We start from the raw sequence: 14270 nt of genomic DNA, 5'->3' as shown, positions 1-14270 counted from the left end.
CATAACACCACCACAACGCCTGTACACGCAAATATGTTAAGTATATATTACGTGCACGTAGACGAGAAGAACAGCTTATTCGCACGCGCGCAAATATCCATCACGTATATATTACCATTCCTCTCTCTCTCTCTTTTAAACGTGACGTCATCCAGCATACATACCGCGCGTCGAGGCATTTAGATTGGCATGTATGGGGGGGGGGGGCATTAAGTATTTCGCCAATGTGCGCAAGTGTATACAATACTCGTGGAGCTTTCTTTCCCCCATGCGAACAACGCGCCGGGCAAATATATCGGTCACAGCTGATTGCGTAGAAAAAAAGGATCGTTTAGCACGGGAGGTGCAGAGCAAAACATTGATGGCTACACTGAGGGAAAAGAATAATAATAATGATTACTCATAGGGAAATTCCAACGAAAATCACCATTCCGCGCAGTTAATCGGACGCAAGGTGGAAAAAAAAGGGAAAAGTTATTATTTTTCACAGCTAAGATTGTTGTTTTAATAGTTAAAATTATGGCAAGAACGGTAAAAATTACTATATGCTGGAACAGTCAATCTTAAAAGGATCGGTTGATAAATTTTTCTTTCCCGTGTAGAAATTTTTACTTTTCGAACTATATAATTTTATCCGTTGAAACAATAATCTTTACTGTTAAAAGTAATAATTTTTTTCCTTTTTACCAGCTTGCATTCGATTTCCTGTACGGAATGGTAATTTTTGCTGGAATTAATTTTTATTATTTTTTTTCTCTCAGTGTATCTCGCATCGAGTAACACTATACTGTGCATCCTATAAAGGGCGTGTAGACAAAAAATAAAAAAATGATGCGCTAATACAATAAAAGAGGCAGTCGTATAGTCGAGAGAATATTATAACATGGATGATGCACGCCAGCATAAATTATGCCGGCTAGAGAGACGAAGTGATACTATTACGGCTGACATTGGTTCTTCCTTTTCGTTATACGAGGAAGTCAATTGTGTACAAGCATGGGATGCGGCCCTCCTCTGCTGTAACTGGAAGTTTTTTTTTTCCGAATAGAGGTACTTACGGATAATAAATACTTGTGTATACCTATACGACGTTGGAGTTGAAAATAACGAGGTACATTGGAAAATCTTGCGGCTACCTTCCTTTCCCCGTTGATGCGTGTATATACTGTATTCACGGGTACTTTGATTTCCTTATTTCTGAAGGAGTCGAGAAAGAAAAAAAATGAACCCAAGTAACTGCTCGGCGAGTCGTTATACGTATATTTTTATTACAAAATGATACATTTCCATGAAAATGTACCTTATTCTTTATTAATTTTCATTGAATGTTTATCCTTGCGATCAAGGATTACGATGAGCGTTCGCGCCAAACAGAAAAGATCAAGGCAACGCGCCAACGTGTGACGTGTTTTGTTGTCCATCGCGCCCCGTATCGCGTGAGTTTTTTTTTCACCGTCAAAAGTTCCTGTACTCCGTACAATACGTATGTGTGTCCACACCGGTGCTGTCGGCAGCTCGTCTTTATTTTTCTCGCGCGTATAACGGAGCGCAACCTTGATCGTCGTTGTTTGCCAGAGCAACCAGCAGACCGAGAGAAGGGCCGGGCTCCAAACAAAGGCGCGATATGTGTACCGATTTTCCGATCTTTCGGACTATCGGAAGTTGCTTTTTTCCTTCAAACGCCAAAATAGTATACAAGAGGTGGTTTACGCAATAATATTTTGAGCTGAAACGGAATTTTTCTTTTTTTTTTTTTTTTTTTTTAGTACGGCATCGCTATACACGTCTGTGTGGAAGTAGTGTGTACTATAGTCTGTCGCTCGTTGGCGGAGGTCATAATTACACGTACATGCTTTTTTCAAGAGATCGTGCTGATAATTAGACGTGCAACCAGAGCTCGTGTGACCGGGAAACGTGTGTTTATTACGACGTTACAGTCAAGGCAACGGGGGACAAAAAAAAAATAACACGTCTACGTTTTTCCTGAAATTCAGACTCAAGCGTTTTTTTTTTTTTTCCATTTCTTAAATCCAAAGCCTCGTCGTATAAAACCCAACGCAGATGCATATTATGTACTCCGCGAACGTATACATAAAAGTCAAACCACAAGTCACGGGCTATCGCACCGCGAGTCTGTGCAGGTAATACCTTTTGTACACCAAGAATCGATCCTCCCGTGCCTTGTTTCTCCATGGGCGCCTTTTTCCGCTCGAATAGCTCCCTCGCACGCGCTCTTCTGCGTCGTTAATCGTCCCGCGAAAGAAAAAACCACGAAACAACAAAAAAACGACTAAACTTTCTGTTGGTGCATCATCGAGGGGAAAAAAAAAAAAAGAAAGGAGATGGATTTTTTATGAGAGAGTGTGCGTAGCGAAACGATAACGTTGTGCGATAAAAAGACAGGGAGGCACGCGCCCGTCCAGGTATTAATTTTATATCGGAGATAAGGTCGAAGCGGGGGAGAAAGATATGTTTGCGCAAAAAACAAATATATATATAGGTAAGCGCGACGCCAGGTTTATCTCGCGTTGCTTGTCGCTACAGCCAGAGAGAGAAAGAGAGAAAGAGAAGAAACGACGAGATTTTTCGTACCTACTGAAAAAAACCAGAGCTATATATTTTTTTTGTACACACGCGCGACGGCGTTTGCAAAAAAAAAGAAAAAAGAAAAAAAAAAAAGAAGGAGAGCAAGTAGGTTGGGTCTCTCATTTTGAGAGCACACGCGCGCGCTTGATAAAGCTTAGAATCTGGATATATATACGTGTGTGCTGTGTGACAATGACCTTTGTACTTTGGTTTGAAACGACACACGCTCAAGTTAAAGAGAACGAAACTTTTATTTGATGCGTCAAATATTACACATTTTTATCGTTTTGTTAACCACATTTTTACCGAATGTATATTGTATACTATTTCAAAGAAAATAAACGCGATTGTTGCTTAACGCGTATATACATATAGAGTTGCTATAAAGCTGAAATAAATTTGATCATCTGTAAATGTAATTCAATTTGTTGATCAGAACGACTCACAACTAAATTTAAATATCCATTTAAATGCGTGCAGTGCAAAAAAAAAAAAAATAACGTAAATCAGTCGGCGACAAAAAAAAAGGTGATTTCGTGCTCGTGCAAAGTGTCATCGTGCATGTACATTCACCTACTACAGATGTGGGAAAACCACCCACTGCCGTGTACCTGTGGAAAAATAAATTTGCATGTGTCACTGCTCCTTCTCTCATTCAACTATACCACATTATAACCCTCTCTCTAGTGCGTGGTATATAATATACACATGGTCGCGTGGGCGGATGGAGCGTTCGATGACACTCTTCCGCTCCATAAGCATTGCCATCCGCGAGTGAGCTTACGTAACCCGGCGCACAGCGGCTCGAGCTTATAAACATATCACGCGACGCGTACTCCCCCCCCTCCCCCCGTGCCTCTCATGTGTATGAGCTTCTTCTTCTTCTTCTTTGTCGGGAGCTTTATGTCTCTGTTGGTGCGCGCAAGTGTATACCTATACACCCGAGGTGCGCACACTCATACAAGCTTCCTCTCTGTAAAATAAAAATAAAGGAGCTTGCACCTGTTCTCGGATTATCCGCGTAGGGACAGCTTTTAATAGAGTCGCGAGCACTGGTTCTTCTTTTTTTTTTTTTTTTTTTTTGTATTCATGCTGTTTTTTTTTTTTTCAATATTTTTTTTACTTGGAATCCAATTTCTTTTCTTTTTATTTTCGAGTGTATAGGTGTGTGGGTATATATTTAGAAGGGCGTCAACGGGACACGTTCACAAGAAAACGTCAGGAATTCTTTGCGCGGGTGGATTAAAAAAAACATTTCTTCATTCCGAGCTACCACGGAGACTCGGGGATTTTTGTCTCTAGAAGAGGATGTTTTTTTTTCTTCCATATTTTTTTTTAAATTAAAAATACATACAGTTTTCAACTATAATTTTTGCGCAACTTGGTTTGTCGTTGAAAAAAAAACTGCCAAGGGCACATTTGCGCATTATTACTTTGTTCTAGTAAAAAAAAAAAAAAAAAAAAATGCATTATTCCAAGCTAAAATTTAATAAAAATTATCATTCTCAGCCACCTGTACTAAACATCAAATCACGAAAACTTGAGATAGCTCGATCGTCGTATACGATACACACACGATGGATGTCGATCTCATTTCATTATACGATGAAAAAAAAAAAAAAAAAAAAACTGTGTCACACAAACAAACAAACACACCCATAAAAACTCGAGTCCATTATCATTGTCATTTAAGCCCCGAGAGGGAGCGAGGGATGAGTCCAGAGCAAAGTAACAATGACATATCGGCACTCGGAATTCATTCAATGAGCCCGTGCACCCGTGGGGGGGGGACTTAATCGGAATCGTGCAAATAAATTGGACGATTATTCAATCAGTGGTACATCGTTCATTACCATATATGTATACATGTACACCCTTCGAAGACACCGATCAAATTCATCATCGATCCACGAGTAGATTACATTCGATTGACGAATCATTCGCAAATAATAATAATAAAAACGGCAACGGAACAAAAAAAAAAAAAAAAAAAAAAAAAAAAACGTGCAACAACAAGTATAGAAGAAGAACAAGGGATAAATCACCAATTTCTAAATCCAGTTCCTTTGACGTCGTCCGCATTTAGATCCCATTAATAGCGTAATGTACGACTTCCCCGAACTATTCTCGCAAACACGGAACCATATAACTCGAGGGGGGGAGGGACTCAGGGAGTCAGGCGACACTCATACTCACCGTTGTTTTCGTGGCCGTTTCCCTTTCGAGACAAGGAGTACTCCAAAATTTTACAACGCGCTGCAGTTAGTATAACAAATACTCCCCCGAAAAAAAAGTGCACCTCCACCATCGCCGAGACGTATATAATTATAAAAGCCAACAGATTTTACCTACCTAGCCCAATTAATTAATAGCTCATTTTTCGCAGGATGTGTATATTTTATGCTCTCACTTTTGGATGTAAATGCGAACAAAGTTTTATCCGTTGGACATATAGTTTGACATTCGCTTGCATCATCCATCGACAAAATATCGATCGGTAGTCGCGACGACTTTTATACAGCCACCCCCTCGCACGTAAAAGCGAGCTAGCCCATGCATCAAAATATAGAAGCGCGAGGTCAATGAAGTTAAATGGTCCCCCTCGTGCGGTATATATATGTATAGTCTGACCGAGGGGGTAGTAGCTACATGGAGGGAGGGGAAGATGCGATTGCAGCGTACAATTCCAGGGAGGGGGGGGGGGATCGATGCGCAAAATCGAACGAACCTCCCTGGCGCACTGCCACTTGGTATAGCCGCAGTCGTCGACCCCAAAGTGTGTGGATCTGACGTCTGTACAGCTTAATTTTTTTAACTTGTGCACGTGTGCGAGCATCATTCCCACGGATTGATGCTACATTTAAGGGGAAGGGAGGGGAGCTGTGATTTATATACATTTAGGCCTGATCGGCTAAATTGTTGGTCTCGATGAGCTTGAGATTGACCGAAGAGGGACGGACGACGCGTGGTACGGCTTGGGAGTTGATTGGCCGGGGAAACTCGGGGTGCCTTTTTCTTTTGGATACAATTTTCTCGAGAGCGACTCTGCATCCTGTGTAAAACTCGTAATTACTCGTCGCGTCATGTATCCAAGTGATTTACATGTGAGCAGAGAGAGAGAGAGAGAGAGAGACCAAAACGATAAATCTTCCATTTATGCGCGGCGTTGATTTTCGCGAAATTGGCTCGAGGGAATTTCACTGTGGTAAAATTTTACTCCCAACAAACGCATCTCTGCCGGTAAATATATAAATATACATATTTTTTTTCAACATTGCTTGCATGTACCGCCTCTGTTTAATGGTCCCTAAAAGTTATGCCCACAACCTGGAAAAAAAAAAAACGGATCAAACTGTAAATTTTAACGATCCAAAGGTATTTAATTTAATTTTACGCGCCCGCGACGTTGAAATTAGAGCCCAATTATATAACGCGCTGCAAACACGAAGGAAAAAAAAGCCCCCTTCAGCCGCGTCATTTCCAATTTGGCTCGCATCTGCGTTGTAAATGTTTCACAAGTAAGTACCTACTCATTCGCGCAGTTTGCATTTGGACGAGGAGAGGGTCAAAGGCCTGCCGCAACGACACCGCGAGTCGTAACTTTCTTAGCGGCGAGGGACGTTTTTCCACGCCTCGAGACGTGACGTTTCCGCTTCTCTTGGTCTATGGCCCGCAAAAAGCACAATCTGTACACTTACTGTCGCCTCCTTTTTTTCTAGGGGCGATGTGTTTTCAAGCACCTTCGGCTAAAGAGAGTAAAAAAGAGTGTTTGTACTGGAGGCTGGAATATACATACGGAGTTTACAGAGCCTTTTAAAGATAGGTGAAATAGAAGCACGTTTCAAGGCTTTGTGTTCTGATTGATGCAGTGTAAGATAAATGGCCCCACCACTATGGTCAAGTCAAAAACGGTCCGAAAATGGGTTACTACTCCATATTATAAGCTTATATATACGCACCTATAACTTATTTGGAAAAAAGTTATCACTTTTCCTTACTGCTTTGAAAAAAATGGTGGCTATACACTTGTAACTGATGATACGTTGGGCCATTTTTGTTTTTATAAATTTTGAATCGTCCCAGCAAATAGCCACAGTAAGACTCTATACTCTTGTTTCCACTGTGGCTGTATTTTTATTGGGAATATAGCAAATATACTGCAGTGTTTGTGTATCTGATAAGATTTTAAATTTTAATTGGCAAGTGATCTTATATCCGATAATATACGTCTTACGTTTAGCAATGTGTATATATACACGAGACAAACGCGATTATGAAATGTGTGGACTTTTGAGGTCATCGGCACTACAGGAGAAAAGGAAAAAGGGAGAGATAAGAAGGCGTTACGACATCCTCAATGACTCGTCGTCGGTTGCATTCCTAATGAAAAGGGTTATTATGTGAATGAAGACGACTCGTAGATTGTGAATCACCATCGCGTCACACGCGTGGAGGGTATACTAATAAGATGACCATTTTCGTAAAGTTATCATCAGTGGAAGCAACAAGAGCATGCAGCTATACGTTACATGGTTGATGTATTTCTTCTATCCACTGCTTGCATATGGGTACACATATTATAAGGTATGTATATACACGTAGGAGCTGAGATATATATACCGTTACTATACGATTAAGTGCAGGAATTTCATCGTTCGTTAGACATCATAAATCCATCACGTACCCGTATATGAAAACGTTGTATGTGCTTCGTCGAGACGATTATTGACGTTATTTACCTATAAATTTAATTATCTCGTTTTCCACACATGGATGTATAAGTAATGGACAATTACTCTTTGATGTGTGGATTTTGAAAGAAAACAAAACGTGAAAATATATCTCACTATAGATTCAAGTTTGTTTTAAAACGTCAAAGTGTTTAACAAACAGATGGTTCGTACGATATAAATATTTTATCGTTGTATATACGAAACTGAATAAATGTTTTTCCCTCAAACAACGGGACGCAAAAAAGTATCATTTGGTTCCAACATGGATTGATTTCCTTATTCATCAAAAAATGCATTCGTCAGCATATGACACAAGCATTTTGCAATGGTACAAGTGGAGGCCGTTTAATTCGTTGAGCGGGAAATTCAAACATTTAATTCCCAGTGGCTGATTCGATCATATAAAGGCTCTGTTCGGAAATGATACGTTGGTTAAGTTTTTGGTTGGTACCTACCCCCACCCTGGCTTAACTAACTGACCGTGCGTTCGCACATGTAAACAATAGTTAATCAGCTGATCACGTTTTGGCGCACTTTAAGACCCCCTCTCCCCCAGCCCAAGAAAGTATTAAAAAGAAAAAAAAAAAATTCAGTTAGAAAGAACAAAAAATGCACCCTCTGATTACACAGTTTGTTTAAATTGAACCCTCATAAATTTTGTAGAAAAAAATTATTAACAGTTGCCAAGTTGTTTTGTTTTAAACCTCCGATATCTTTGGAAAACACTTCTTTTTCGATACAACGTTGGATTATAAAAAATGAACCTTTTCTGATTTAAATTGAGCTTATCTTACATTTGCAAATATTAGCTTAGTTTTTTTATTAACAATTAATACATAATTCTGGTCTAAAAGCTAACCTCATCTCTATCGACTCTATCATGTATATCAACTGCGCATGCGCTCTGGGGGCTTGTGTGCAGTTGATATACATGATAGAGATGAGGTTAGCTTTTAGACCAGAATTATGTATTAATTGTTAATAAAAAAACTAAGCTAATATTTGCAAATGTAAGATAAGCTCAATTTAAATCAGAAAAGGTTCATTTTTTATAATCCAACGTTGTATCGAAAAAGAAGTGTTTTCCAAAGATATCGGAGGTTTAAAACAAGACAACTTGGCAACTGTTAATAATTTTTTTCTACAAAATTTATGAGGGTTCAATTTAAACAAACTGTGTAATCAGAGGGTGCATTTTTTGTTCTTTCTAACTGTATTTTTTTTTTTTTTTTCTAATACTTTCTTGGGCTGGGGGAGTGGGGGTCACTTTAAGCGCTTTTAAGGTTAAAAAGAGGACTTGAAAGCGCTGAAAGTGCGCCAAAACGTGATCAGCTGATTAACTATTGTTTACATGTGCGAACGCACGGTCAGTTAGTTAAGCCAGGGTGGGGGTAGGTACCAACTTAATACTTAACCAACGCATCATTTCCGAACAGAGCCAAAACCTCTTTTATTGGTCAGTTTTAAGCTTCCCGCTCAACAAATTAAACTGCCTCCACTGTGTATATATATATATGTAAAAATTTTGGCCAGCTCGTCGAGGAGCGGAAACAGGAGAGAGGCCGTCGAGCTGAGAAAGAGAGAGTTATATACGTATGTACAAAAATGCCCTTCATATAATAAGACCCAGAAAAGGTTAGACGAATCCTTGTAAAACACCATAATGTTGTTGGTGCTACGTACAAAAATGTCAAGATTTCCAAGTACCACTGGGGGGAAAAAGAAAAAAATCAAAAATCATAGATTTTTTCCCTATTACATATTGACAATTCTAACGCCTCCGATTGGCGAATCGGAGATGACTTATTATCTTCGGTCAGAGGCCAACGCCACACAATTTACACCACATACAGCCCCTCTTCTTCCTGTCGTGCGCTATACAATGCCCGGACTCGATATGTAATCTCGTAACAACAAACGAGGCCATCGTTCCACCTAAAGAGATAAAATATTTTTTCCATTCCCACAGGTGAGTATTTACTGGGTGCAAAAAAAAAAAAAAAAAAAGAGAACGGCAAAAAAGACACCAGCACACGTGCTCGGCTTAAACGCTCTCTCTCTCATTGAATTTTTTCCCTTCACTCTTTTATTTCAAGTAAGCGTCGTCATTATCCTAAACTCTTCTCGGCCGTTGCCCTTTTGCCGTGATACATCCCGTTTCGTGAGACGAGTTCAATAGCTCTCCACTTTGTACACGTGCTCTCTCCTATTGCCCACTATATAAAAAAAAGAAAAGAAAAGAATCCCTTCAATCACCAATAGTGGAGCTCCATCGTAATTACATTCAAATGATTAATCGTAATGACCAACGAGCGCGCGTACATCTGAAATATATATATCGAACTTTGGAAGCATCAACCGCGGCGCTTCTATATTTAAGCAAAGCAAAGGCTCAGCTGGTACTTATATACCATATTACGGATGCCGCGGTGCATTGGCCCGAGTAGGAGACGAGTCGCGTTGTACCGCAGTCCTATTACTACCATCAGCCAGCTGCGGCGCGGCAGTAAAATGCGGGTCACGCTCAAATGGCTCTCTCCTTCTTCTCCACTCTCGTGGATGCACCTTATACATATACGAAACGAGACGCGAAAGGTTTCGGCTACTACTTTTTTTTTTTTTTTTTTCTTTGGTTTTGTACATATATATATTATACATTGTAAGGTATACAGAGCTCATCTCGTTTTCGGAAATACATATACATACTTCGCGGTTGTGGGAAAATATAAGCCAATGGAGAGCAACAGTGGCTTTTGTCTCTCGGCCTCCTCTCGGCGGTGCATTCCTCTCCGGCACGTCTCGGCCCCCCATCGCATTCTCCACCGGTTTTTCCGGAGATGATTGAGTTTATTTTTTTTCTCCTCCCTACCCCTCCCCATTTGTTTCAAATACAGGTAAATTTTGCTCCATTAAACATTCGACGTTCAGGGGGTGGAAATATTTTTCAAACGCATTACCTCACGGCGCACTTATAATACTTATGGTACATTGCAACTAAGAATCGGCTTATCTATACGAGAGAGAGAGAGAGAGAGTGTACATATAGCGACCAAGAACAACAAGTTTACAGATTGATATTATCATTAGCTCGTATACGGACTCGTGTATACCATTGAGTCTTTGTGTGGAAAGAGAAAAAACAAATTTTTTATCATCATCTTCAATTTCAACCTCTGAAGGAGGGTGCCCTTCCGTGTTATCCAACAACAATACGCCATCAAACGCTTTCCTCCGCTGCTCGCTAATAAGCACACCACCCATGCAGGCCTCCCATTTTTGCCGGGTAATAAAAACTTGGCGGAGCAGAGCCCAATAATTTTCTTTTTATTTATTTATTTTTTTTTATTTTTCCCGAAATCCGCGTATCAGAGCGACAGTGATGGGGCCGCCGAAAAACGGCAAAGACAAATTTCCCGCATAATATCGCTCTCCCCGGCTCCCGTGATCTTACATCACCCCATTACAGGCGCATCGGAATGTATTCCGTATAAATATATAAGGGCACTGCACACGTGTGCAGCAGCTCTTCGCCCCCCCCCCCCTCTCTCTGTCTTGCACGCTTTTAGAAAGATAATTTTGTACTCTAAGGGCGCGATGGTCGGGGGGAGAGAAGAGGAGGAGGAGCAAAGTGTATGTGTAGAAGAGGAAGACTACTCTCGCTTTTTTTCTTTTTTTTTACGTATATATGTATAATTTTAATATAACATCTCGAGAGAGACAGAGAGAGTATAATATAGGCACATCGCCTCGTGAAACGTGAAATCGAAACCGAGTCGAGTCTTTGAAGAGTGTGTGTGTGTAGGGGCATGGAGGAGGAGAAAGAAGAAGAATTATATACACCAATACACATATATAAAGCTAGAAACAAGAAAAGAAGTTGAAGAAACAACTCGGGCTATCTCCTCTCGCTTGTTTCTCTCTCTCCTCCGATTGCTGCACCGATAAAAACAATTCTTCGATGCAAGTTAATGTGTACGTGCGCTCTCTCTCTCTATATATATATATATATGTGTACGGCTATTTTTAGCCAGCCAACAGAGAGAGAGAGAGAGCATAAGAGGTGCATACGTATAAGATTGTTCTTGCTCTTAGCTTTCTTTGTTTAATTATATGTATACACAAACTATGCGAGAAGCAAGCTCCTCCTCCTCGCTCTTTCTGCAGTTGTTCTCTCTCTCTCTCTCTCTATGTCACGTGTTTTTATGGTAATTAATGTTGTGTAGGTAGGTTTAACAGGGCTGAATGTCATTAATAAATTGGAGCGGGGAGGGGGGCACTTTGGATACTTGTGCGTTGAGTGGTAGGTAGTTTTTTTACTGCATATTTGAAAGAATAAATCTATAGAGATGTATATACCTACGGATTTTGTAATTAGAATATATGTACGGGAGATAAGCTAAAAAACGAGTGCGCTAACTGCACTGTACTTATCAGCGAGAGTTGAAAAATAATAAGCAAATAGGAGGAGAGAAAGTGAGTGAGAAAGGGGCTGCTTGTGCTGTAATGCTTACACATATATAGCAGATAATTAGATGGACTTTACTGGAACTGTTGATACGGAGGATTCATATTTTTTAGTACATACGACTAATATTGATTAATTTTACGATGCTTGGTATTTAATCTCAAGATGCGTTCATTAATTCTAGTGACTAATGGCTCTTTGCTGCGCCCCCCCCCCCGATGCACCGTGTAACAAGATCTTGTGTTTGTCGAGTGGTGGCCCTTTTTCTTTTTTCTTTCAAGCAGCTCTTAGGAATATTAAAAGTTTTGATCAATCATCAGAGAAGATTTTCTTCTTCTTTTTTTTTCCATCATACAAATCCACTTAGTATAAATGTTCATTTAAAATGAACGTTGTTACCAATCATGGCTCTACAGAAATATGAACTGATGTACAAACGCATGGGTCCATACATCCCTCATGTTTTGTTGGGAAAAATACAGTTTTTACAAGATAAAACTAACCATCCGCACCAATCGATCAACTTTATCATCACTCGTACATACAATTTTCAAACAATGCGATTCAAGCCTCTCTGCTCCACTTTAGTCCTCCCTCATCATCGCACTAATCACGATCCTTCAGCCTCTAAAGTTTTCATTAGCAAGCATAAACAGTAGCAACAACAGCTCGTCAATTAAAAAAGAAAAGTGTAAAAGGGAGAGAGTGCCAGCATCTCATTAGCATCTCCAAAAAGGCCCCTAAGTCGCGCTCATCCCCGGCCAAGGTAAACAAGCGCTCTTCCTCGTCTTCAAGTTCCTCGACTTGTGCCTGCACACACACACACACATATCTCTTCTCTCTTGTCTAATTATAGCTATAGAGGAGCGCGGCATCCATCTATCTCTGTGTGTGCAAGGAGGAAGAGCGAGGAGGGCTAGGCCGCCAACGTCGTGAAAAAACATCGGCTCGCCGGCGCCTCCTAGAGCACGTAAAATACACACACCCACGAGCCCTTATCTTCCGCTCCTTTTCTCTATCCTCTCGTTCCTTTTTTTTTTTTTTTTGTTTTGTTTTCTTTCACACGCAATTCACTATCGAGCAACCACACACTTATTGCTAGTTTGCACGCATATAGGTATGCGTGTATCTAGCGCGTGGGCGTAAGTTATCGCATGTGTATACACACATTAAAAAAAAAGGGAGCGAGACGACGAGGCGGCGTTTTATCGGAGTCGTCTTCTTCGCCGTGCGCGCACACAACAGTCCCTTGCTCTCCGCTCAATTATTTATAAGCACGCTGCCTTCGATCGAGGGGTGTATAATATATACCCAACTGTACTTATTTATTATTACCTTCCTCTCTTCACTCCCTACATGTACTTACATACATATCCCAATGAAAGAAGAAGAAAAAACACAATCGGATTGGTAAATCCTTACTACATTAATAAGCAAGTGTAGGTTCGTAAAGGTACAAGTAGAATATATACCTATGCAGGACGAGTTAGACTTACCCATGTTGCTCGGACGTTTCGCGCACACTGGGTGCAGCAGACTAGAGCAGCCACAGGGAGAATAAAAACTTCAGGAGGAGGTCGATGGAGCACGACGACGATGAACCAGACCAAAGGACCTTCTCCTCCTTCTCTGTCCTGGTCCCTATGCACCTATATAATATATACTCTTTTCAACGCTTTTTCACCCCAAGCGAGGCTTCAGAGGGTATTATTTGTTGTAGCTGTCGATGTATTTCTCACAGTTACACACGGAGCCGAAAAAACAGTACACCCAGCCTCAATCCTTTTTGCCGTAACCGCAGTAGCAGACCATCATCATCATCATCTTTCACCTACTCCTCTTCTATAGATATATACACATTAACATGCACACCCACGCGCGGGTCTTTAGCCGGTCGCAGTTTCCTTTGTGCCTTTGCCTTCGGCGACTCCGTTTATCACAGAGAACAGTCGCGGAAAGCCGAGGACACTCTCCCGCCCGATGGTCGTCGTCGTCCTCGCGAGTGTTCCCGCCTCCCGGAGCATCTAACGGATTTGCACCCTCACACACGCGCGCAGGGCCTATTGTTGTGCACTATCTTTTTTTACTCCACTCGCGCTTTATCTTTCATCACTGCATACTTATTGCGTGTCACGGACTCACGGGGGCATTAAATTTAAAGACGCCGGGGGGAGGAAACTGAGATTAGAATATATATATAGGATTCGTCTCTGGAGCGTTGTATAAACGAGACGACGAGCTCGAGGCGCCGAGAGCGGACTTCTGCTCTTTTCTGGTGCTGCTGCTATTGTAGCACTACTCCGGTACAGCGAGGGATGGACTGCTACACCGGAAGGTGTAAATTTTGATTGGCTGCTGCAAGGGGGGGCGCGTAAATTTCAATGAGGATGAAATGAAAGAGAGAAATCGACGATAATTTTTATTAATTTGTTCTACACTGCGTTTTATTAGCCTCATTTCTATACATGTGCTCGTCATACTCTCGA

At 40.9% G+C, this 14270-nt stretch overlaps 1 protein-coding gene across 1 annotated transcript in view; it reads right to left on the bottom strand.

The window, feature by feature from the left end:
• The window catches only part of Unc-115a (actin binding LIM protein Uncoordinated 115a), a 36351-nt gene extending 22322 nt beyond the window's left edge, over window positions 1-14029 (bottom strand). The window contains exon 1 of the mRNA XM_089590616.1: window positions 13281-14029. Coding sequence (XP_089446742.1) covers window positions 13281-13284 — 4 coding nt within the window. The 5' untranslated portion in view covers window positions 13285-14029. The remainder of the gene's footprint in view (window positions 1-13280) is intronic.
• Window positions 14030-14270: the final 241 nt, after the last annotated feature.

The sequence above is a fragment of the Copidosoma floridanum genome, unplaced genomic scaffold (assembly GCF_036245765.1).
Source record: "Copidosoma floridanum isolate Cflo_tuat_1 unplaced genomic scaffold, Cflo_Japanese_pri ptg000012l, whole genome shotgun sequence".
NCBI classification, from domain to species: Eukaryota; Metazoa; Arthropoda; class Insecta; order Hymenoptera; family Encyrtidae; genus Copidosoma; species Copidosoma floridanum.
The sequence above is the reverse complement of the archived record's forward strand: the minus strand, read 5'-3'. Positions and strand labels throughout refer to the sequence as shown.